The sequence below is a fragment of the Metarhizium acridum genome (genome assembly GCF_019434415.1).
Source record: "Metarhizium acridum strain ARSEF 324 chromosome Unknown scaffold_31, whole genome shotgun sequence".
NCBI lineage: Eukaryota > Fungi > Ascomycota > Sordariomycetes > Hypocreales > Clavicipitaceae > Metarhizium > Metarhizium acridum.
This window is the reverse complement of record NW_027094018.1, coordinates 238,181-246,993: the sequence shown is the minus strand read 5'-3', so window position 1 is coordinate 246,993 and position 8,813 is coordinate 238,181. Positions and strand designations below refer to the sequence as shown.

Sequence of the window (8,813 nt, the reverse complement as noted above, 5' to 3'; positions counted from 1 at the left end):
ATTATATAATTTTTAATAATAGGCTTAACTATTATAACGTGTAATAATAATAGATTAAATATACTTATAGCCTTAAAGATTAATTATAATTATACGTTAAATTAATAACCTAATAAGTTTAAGTATAATTTATATTTATATAATAAAAGACTTATAATTAAAATAAGTAATTAACTTACCTTATTAAAATCCCTTATTAAAGCTTTAATAAAGCTAATAGCTTTTAAGAGCCTTAATTATAAATAAATAAGATATACGTAAATTAATAGCCTTTATTAAGTATCTTATAATAATTACTATTAAATCTTATAATATTTATTTCGTTTTTATAGGTAAATTATTATAAAAAGGTATAAACCTTATAAAAGGTTTAATAGGTCTTAAATAATAAAAAAGGCCTAATATTAGCGCCTTTATAATAGCTTTCTTTAAAGGTATTATAACTATTATTAATTAATATAATAAAATAATTATAATAATAGATAAAAGGGATAAATATAATTATTTTAATAATTAAAAAATAATAGAAATAGCTTTAATAAAAGTATTTAAGAGCTTAATTAATTATATTAATAAATTTAATAATATTATTAAAGAGGAGAAAAATTTATTATAATTATCTTATTATACGCTATTAAAAACCTTATATATTATAATACCTTTAATTAAGTTATAACTTAACGTGGAAAAAACGTGAAAATAATAATAGATTATGATTTCCATTTAATTACACGTAAATTACATACAAGGGTATAGCAGCCTAGATATGTGTGTATTATCTTATGGAGCGATGTGGGTTACAGCGCTCATGCATACAGCGGCGAATAGATGGACTCTTTCGGACCCCACCAGGCGCTTCCAACCGTTTCCAGTGAAGTCAGTGCGATCTCTTCACGGGCGATTGTCTCCCACAACACGCTTCGGATCGCATCGCCGTCTGATGTCTCTGAACTGCATAACACGCTGGTGGCTGAAATACCACTCTCATCTGCACTGGTGCCCTCGCTGCCATTGGAGTAGTTGTCGAAATCTGTCGAGGACGAATAGGCCACACTACACTCGCTGCCCGTTAGGTGTTGTAATTGGCCTACCAGCTCACACTCAAGAAGTTCTGTTGAAGAAATGTTTAGACCAAGCTCTTGTCGAATGCGAGAAGTGATGCTTAGAGAAAGCAGCGAGTCAATGCCCAAGTCGGCAAGTTGGGACTCGGGGTCCAGATCGCAAGACGGGACTCCAATTTCTTGACAAATAATCTCCATCACAGGCCCAAACCCAGAAGCAGTAATGGATGGCTTATTGGGGTCGGTGTGAGTTCATGAGAAACACTTGTCTTAGTATTGCTACCGGAATGGTGAAGGCCGGAATCGTGCCGAACAGCCCCCTTTGCGACTGGCTTTGGGTCTCTCGCTCTGTTTTTAGTAGGCAATAGATGATCGAGAACCCGACGTTGCATTCCGACAAATTGTAATGTGTCAAGGGCAAAGACAGAGACAGGTGGACCAAAGTGCGATGGAAACGGTTGGCGAGGCTTGACATACCTTGATTCCTTCGTACATAGCTACTATTCGATCCACATCAAGGACAAACACATCGCCGATAAAAGTTGTCTTCTCTTCAGGTTGCATTCTGCAATAGGCTCGATACGTCTTTGATGCCATGAGCTTCTCGGTATGACGAAGCCTTTTCCATCCGTGGTTGATATCATTGGCATTCATGTTGAAGCCCGAAATATGGCCCAAGCTATCAATCCATCTGGCATCAATGCTGAATCTGCTCTCCGGGGAATCGATTTGGAATTGCACTGTCGAAACTGCTTCCAACTCATCAGTGTCTAACAGAACTGCAGACATGCCCTTGAAAGCGTCACTGTAGTCGACCACTGCGGCAAACAACTTGTAAGCCATGCGCCGTCGGAGCTTCTGACTATTGTTGCTTAGTTCAAGCGCCTGGACTCTAGACATGACAAGATGTGAGTTGCGCTTCCAATCTGTGAGCCAGCGTTGATTGAGAACAACTCGGACATTGAGGGTAGAATGGGAAATGGCTTGCTCCCCGGACGCAGCAACACTGGAAATTGCCAAGCTGAGTATGTTGGAGCTCCAATCCGCTTCTATTGTGGGCCGAAAGATGCGGGTTGTTTCATTGTCCTTTGCAATAAGAGGCTGGTCGATAGGGAGATTGAAAAACTCCAAACCTGTACTTTCTCGGCATAGCTTGCGTTCTTGTACGAGTAACCACCAAGAGTAACGGCAATCTCCGCATACAGTGACTACCGATAACAGTACTTGGTGAGCCGGCATAATACAGATTTAGTAAATAGTATTACCGAAGGGCACAGAAATGAACCATTGATTGCATGGCCTTGTAGAACTGGTAATAGCTTCTGATGGAATATGTCTGATTCCACAACCATGGAAGACTTTCTCTGCGTGTGGATTTCCTCCATGACCTTCTGCGCCACAGGGGATATATACTTGTACATTTTGGCTTCAGCCTCGAGTTTCGTGCCTTGCGCCTTCCCCAAACGAATATTCTTTTTCACGCAAAAGTCATCTTTGTAGTCAATCCAGTAGTTCTTGAGGTCCCATGAGTAGCGAGGAAGTTCTAGAACTCGGTGCGCTGCCGGGAACTCGAGATGGTATTCATTCCAGTCTGTGTCCAAACCTGCAAGATATAGTGCCTGTACCGACTTGGCCATGGTTTTACAGCCTCCCAAGTTCTCTCTCAACGTTCAGAACCTGTTCTTCGGTGCTAAGAGTCTGTTTAATCATGGAAGTACAAAGAGGGTGAGCTCCTACTTCCAACCAAATCACACCATTGCCAGACAAGCCGTGGACCTGTGCCACAGTCAAGGCCGTACTGAAGTCGACGAGACAGCGACTGGCCTGAACAAGATACGATATGTTGAGAGTACTTTCTTCGCCTTTTGACACGACTCTCCCCAGCAACGGTGAGATGAAGGGTACCTTGGGAGAGCTGAAAATGACGCCGGCTTGCGCGGTCGACGCTTCAAATTCTGACAGGATCGGCTCTACCTGGCTGGAGTGGAAGGCAAACGGGACATCCAACTCGAGGGTTGCCAATCCAGCTTTTTGGGCTTCAATGATTATAGCAGGCATTTGATCCTTGGGACCTGCCACAACATGAGCGGTAGGGTGGTTGGCACAAGCTACTTCGAAGTCGTTTTCTGCCACCCTTAGTAGACGCTCTGTTTCTTGACGAGAGGCCTTCACGACCAGCATGCCGTGTGTCCCCTTTCTGCAGTGCTGATTCAAAGACGAGGCCCGCTTTCCGACTAAGTAAATAGCGTCACCGGCGCTGATCACACTCGCCGCGTATAATGCGGCGTATTCGCCGAGGCTACGGCCGATGACGGCACTGGGCTCAATTCTACATCTGCTAAGAAGCTTGACAAGTGCCAGTTGGATGCATAGAAGAGCTAGGTAAGAGATAATCACACTGACGCTGTGAATCTCAACGCTGATCGGCCCATCTGGTCATCTTTATCATTTCAGTTCAGTAGGATAACCACTTAAAAGTATCAGCATGTTAATGCCTGAGCAGTATTGCACAAATGCCAAGTTGGTCCGCATTCCTCTCTGTCTCCGGAGTTGGAGACGATTTCACCGGAGCGGATGGATTTACGATTTATACATCGAATGTTCATCTACAACATCTGCCTTTTTTTAAAAAAGTCTCTGATGACAGCAATGCGAACAAGCCCTGGCCGGTCGCCGAGGTTTGTTTACCAAGGCCATTTGTCATCACGGTGATCATACAATTCAACCCCTGACTTATGGTCTCTTTCGTCTTGTGCCATGTAAGCTCGGGCTTCTTTATTCGCACGCACCAGCGGCTTGGCAACCTATGCCGTTGCCGATAGCCTAATGTGGGACAGATGAATGTCCTTTTGTGGCACATCATCATGGAACCCCCAGGTGTTTATTGCAAGGTAGTCTAATGACAACATACATGTATCAGCATTGCAGTTCGGGTGTCTCGCAGTTCTGTCTCAGCGACTCCACAGACAATGTTCTCTGAACTGCTACGGGCACTACTTCATCTTAAGATGGGCTTTGGTTTTGTGACAGACAGAACCAACAACGCCGCACGGCCAAGGCAGCACGGACAGTTACGTATTCAGCAGCCATTTCACAACTTGTACCCAGCTACTAGACCAAAATGAGATAAGATATCCGTACGGGAAATCATATGCAGCCTTTTCGAAATAAAGAAATTATTGTCGCGATAGTACAGCTGTTGATTTAAAGCATGGTGTTATAGTTGTCATGCTGCGGCAACTATTTGGCTTGTGGTCTTATAACCGAACAGAATAAACGTCGTAAAGGGGAGCCTACCCTGTTCGAGCATGGATGCAGGTGTATCTACACAGCTGAATTCGCATGTGTCACCTTTGTCTGAAAAGCACGGGTTAATTTCAGCCATCAACTTACAGGGCTACTCTCACCTCGTCACAAATCATGTGCAACCAAGCCATGAACCAACAAGCCGGGTCACCACTGAGGTGCAGTGGTCATTTGATGAGATGGTCAGGGCTTTTATTCAGCCATGGACTGGAGCAATGTGGGCTCGATACGGCTTCTTTTGGGCATTTAAAATGCATTCTTCATTGGCTTCAGCCCCGCGCATGGGTGTAACCGTCCACAACGCTTCCTGCCACGGCACCAACTTGGCATACTTGGTAACTATGTTGAACAAGTTTCTGCTGTGGAAGGACGGAAGGCTTATGGGAGGGTTTCTCCCAATCTGCGACTCGCCGTCCCAACTTTCAGAAAACTGAGCACCCGCGCATCGTGTAACAGTGATAGCAGGGACTTTCAGCTGCCGGATTTTACTCTATTGCCAGGATGAGGCTTAATTGCCGTTAGATAAGGCCATTGCTGACTTTAATCGGGCCGTTGTTTCGTTCGCGGTGTACTTGATTCTGGGTGTCACAACCTGCAAAACGGCCAGTTGTTGGATAAGCAATTGACGTGTCTCAGCTTTTTTTCCTTTTTGTCAACTACTACAAATGATGGTTGATAGCTTGCAGCCGGTGAAAGTAAACCCCGACTAACTGCATCACTGAAGCGCGAGTCCGTGACAGCAGATACACTCGGCTGGCACGACTTCGACCTTGCGACACCAATCAGTCAGATGGAAGCCTCCTACTTATGAATCCTCTTCAACTCCTAAACTAAAATCCCGGTACCGTTTCGCTCCCTGTGAGTCCATGCGGTCCCGGGAAAACAAGAATGGAACAATGGGAATAGGTCCTTGAGACAAGACATCCCTTTGGCTCATCGGCGCATGCCGTCTAGCCACCGCAACATGTCTACTCCAAAGCAACAGTATCCGGGGTCTTGTCGGAGGCCGCGTCTTCGCTGCTCTCCAAATGATCAACAAACGACAACATCCTCAGTCGCCACAAGTACATGTTGTGAAGGTCAGCTCGCCACGCAGCCTCGGAAAGGTTGTGTCCCGTGATGAGAATCATCATGAAGAATGTTTCAATGAGGCTAGGCGGGATGTTGCAAAGCAGCTGCCCCGTAGTAGTCCATTTCATCGCGCTCGCACCGATAATGAGTCCAATGACGACTACGACGCCCAGAATGACGGTGAACTCGTGCGCACAGATGATGCCCATGGAGTTGGAGAGCCGATAGTTGATGGAGTTGAGGTCAACGACGGCCTTTTCCGGCGGAGGTACGCCCATCTCATCGGAAATGGCTACATCTTCGAGCTTGGCGCTCTCGAGTGCAACTTCTTCATACTGGTGCAGCCGCTGTTGGACGTTCCGGAGGACAAATCCATCCACCAGCCCGACCAGGCCCGCGTAGGTGCCGATGAGAAGCCACCAGTTGTCGCTCCATTTCATAGCAGGGCCAATGCAGATCCACACGATCATGACAATGATGAGTAGCGCAATTCCAACCAGTGTTCCGATGACATCCGCGTAGTAGAAGATGGCACGCTGGATCCCATTGACCCGAGGCGCGGGAATGACCACGACAGGGTTCTCCTCGGCATCACCGGTGAGGACGCGAAGCTTCAGTTCCACCTCGGAATCGACCTCAAATATAGAATTGAGGCACCGTTCGATGTACACCGTGTGCCGTTCGCGGATATTTGCCAGGAAAGCAAAGATCAAAACCATGAGTGCCGAGGTGGCCGAGTTGATGTACAGCTGCCATCGGTCACTCCAGCCACAGTAATGCCCAAAGGCAAGCCAGATGGCGATGCAGACCCAGTACATGCAAATGGTAGCAAAGTGGCCAAGAAACGCGGCGAAATAGTTGGAAGCCCGTCCAGCCCAGTTCTCCGTGGGAAGCTCTGGTCCAAACTTTGACGACTCTGCGGTTTGAAAATCCCCGAGACGGGCGCGTTTATATCGACCACTGGCCAAGATTTGCCGCATCATTTTCTTTTGGCTCTGGACGCGAGATGTCAGACTGGCTGCGGCTCGTACCTGGCGCTCGTATCCATTCAGCTGTTGACGCATGAGCAGGGAGTCAAACAGGTAGCTGATGATGGCTTGAATGTCGGAAATCAGAGCGGCCCAATTGTCTTCCTCGCCGTAGCGAATACCGGTAAAGGCCCAAACCAAAAGACCGGCAACGATGATGAGGAAAACGGGCTCTGAACCGGAGGCAGTGACAAGGACGTCGAGCCATCGGTCAAGTCTGCCGGTCTTTGCCTGGGTCACATACCCGGTGATGTTCACAAGAGATTCGGAATCCGACTCTTTAGAGTCAATAACCACAGCAATATTCTTCCCATCGGTGACGCCAGACTTGAGCCGAACATGTTGTGTCGGGGCCCTGTCTTCGATCGCGCCCTTCATTCCAGGGGTGGAAAGCCAGTTGATGATTTGCCTCAACATGTTGAAACAGTTCGAGGCAGGCGCCAACTTGGAGAAAAGCAGCTACAAACTGCTCGCATTAGTTCAAATCCTATCATTTTCCTTCTCTCCTTGGTCAGTTCGATGGACCTAGGGGAGCCGCCCAACATACAAATTACAAACTAGTTATAAGCTTGGACGACCAGGTGGGAGGTGTGTCGTCGTCGTCAATACCCTACATCCAGGGTAAAATAGCTGCAACGCTCAAAGCGCGGGTTCCATCAAGCCTGATCTAATCAAGCTAAGGCGGCCAGTACTCTTCCGATACGTCGATTAGAGTCATGCCCAAGTGAACATGCCTCGAGTTTGTCGTGGAGATCGCCAGCGTTGAGATGTCGCGGCACGATTACGGCCACGATCCTTGGAGTCTTAAGAATTGAGTATGGATTTGAGGGCTAGAAAGAATAGCCACGATACACCTAGTTAGTTGATGGGCTCCGCGAGAGCAGACACATGAATAAAGGGCGGTGCAGACTAACAGCGTGGGGGATCTCGGATTTTGACAAGAACAATGTAGGCGACGGATGGCCATGTGTCACGGCACATGGAACCCTATTGTTTATCTGGAAAATGACGTTTTTCTTCAGCCCCGTCCAACGGGTATCCGGCAAGTCTGCAACACAACGAAAGTCGTCCGGCCCATAAAAACGTATTTCCATTTCAGGCAATATCTCGTAACTACCTTATGAGGGATTTTCCCCATGTACGTGAATGAAACGCGTTTGGCGCGGCTGACTGTGGCTGTGCCGATCAAGAAATTTTTTCTTCAATGAACCTGGACCAACTCCGCGAGGTTGGGCAAGCACGAGTATCACCACGGTAGAATCCTCCCGCCTTGCTCGCCCCATTTCTTGGCCACCCTTGACCGATCCAGAGTCGGCCAGTCAATCTGAAAAAGAAAAAAGGCGGGCCCAGACCGACGCAAAAGGGCATGGATGACTCTTCTGCCATGTACGGAGTATATCCCGGTGGCTTTCGGCTTTCGGCACAGAACACTGGGTCCTTGAAAAACTTTTTATGCCAGGCTGGAGCTTCATCAAACCTCAAGGATCGATATACAGGGCAAAGGGTTCAACGGGCCGGTTCATCCCAGTAGGGCGACCTGGTGGGCAATTTCTGGTGCAAACCCGACACATCGGTGACATCTGGCCCAATACACAAGCTTTTGCCAAGGTTCCTACCAGGACATCCTTGCGATCGGCAAACTTCCGAAAACATGGCTGCCTCATAAAGTCATAATGACTCTACCGACGCTGTGTGCCCGCCGTCTGGTGTCATGCCTTGTGCCGCTTCTAGTGGCAGGAAAGGCATGGAGCGGCAGTCATGGTGCCTTGGCCCAGGAACCTTGGAATCATGTTATTGCCGTCTTGATCTACGGCGATACGCTTGTTGGAGCATGTTTTCGCATCTTGGGCGCGAAACGCTGTCATAGAATTAGATGACGCTTATACCTTGGGTGGCAGGGGACACCACACAACGTACACCAAAGTACCGGTCATTTAGTCCAAGGGTCCAATCATCATGGCTATTATTACCTTTTCACAACGTGGTGTCTCGATGTGTCTCACGCCAACATAAACTGCCAACTCCTGTCAGAGTGCAAATTTAAGCTACCTGAGAATAACACCCCCTCCGTGTTTACCATGCAACTTTGTAGATGCGGCTGGAACAAAATTGAATACATGCATAAATCGACGTATCAATTGACTCAGCCCTGTAGCACCACGGCTGCAAGAGCTGAAGTCTGGCCATTTTGTCAGGTTCTGGCCCCATCAGATAACACAAGGAGTAGGTGGTCCCCGTCATCTCGGGTCAAAGTGGTGGGCTGTGGACTGTGTGCTCTTCAGTGCCTATGGTTGCCCGTAGTATGGTTTCCTATACTCCGTAATAGCGCAGAGATATGTCTCGGGGG

General features: G+C 47.3%; 3 protein-coding genes across 3 annotated transcripts; all 3 read right to left on the bottom strand.

Annotated features, from left to right (window-relative positions):
* Positions 1 to 806: 806 nt before the first annotated feature.
* J3458_004938 (uncharacterized protein) lies at positions 807 to 2,360 on the bottom strand (the record flags this gene model as incomplete). The annotated part of the gene is made up of 2 exons (XM_066118507.1): positions 1,539 to 2,360; positions 807 to 1,292 (listed from the first exon to the last, which is right to left on the bottom strand). The coding sequence occupies exons 1-2, from the start codon at positions 2,298 to 2,300 to the stop codon at positions 807 to 809; spliced, it is 1,248 nt and encodes a 415-aa protein (XP_065976027.1). The 5' UTR covers positions 2,301 to 2,360.
* Positions 2,361 to 2,702: 342 nt separating this feature from the next.
* On the bottom strand, positions 2,703 to 3,242 carry J3458_004937 (uncharacterized protein; the record flags this gene model as incomplete). The annotated part of the gene is made up of 1 exon (XM_066118506.1): positions 2,703 to 3,242. The coding sequence occupies one exon, from the start codon at positions 3,240 to 3,242 to the stop codon at positions 2,703 to 2,705; it is 540 nt and encodes a 179-aa protein (XP_065976026.1).
* Positions 3,243 to 4,217: 975 nt separating this feature from the next.
* On the bottom strand, positions 4,218 to 7,387 carry J3458_004936 (uncharacterized protein). Its single transcript, XM_007810438.2, has 2 exons — positions 7,014 to 7,387; positions 4,218 to 6,932 (listed from the first exon to the last, which is right to left on the bottom strand). The coding sequence occupies exon 2, from the start codon at positions 6,881 to 6,883 to the stop codon at positions 5,336 to 5,338; it is 1,548 nt and encodes a 515-aa protein (XP_007808629.1). The 5' UTR covers positions 6,884 to 6,932; positions 7,014 to 7,387; the 3' UTR covers positions 4,218 to 5,335.
* Between the last annotated feature and the right edge of the window lie 1,426 nt (positions 7,388 to 8,813).

Excerpts from the sequence above, each read along its gene's own strand:
- J3458_004936 (XM_007810438.2), bottom strand. The coding sequence starts at position 6,883 with ATGTTGAGGCAAATCATCAACTGGCTTTCCACCCCTGGAATGAAGGGC.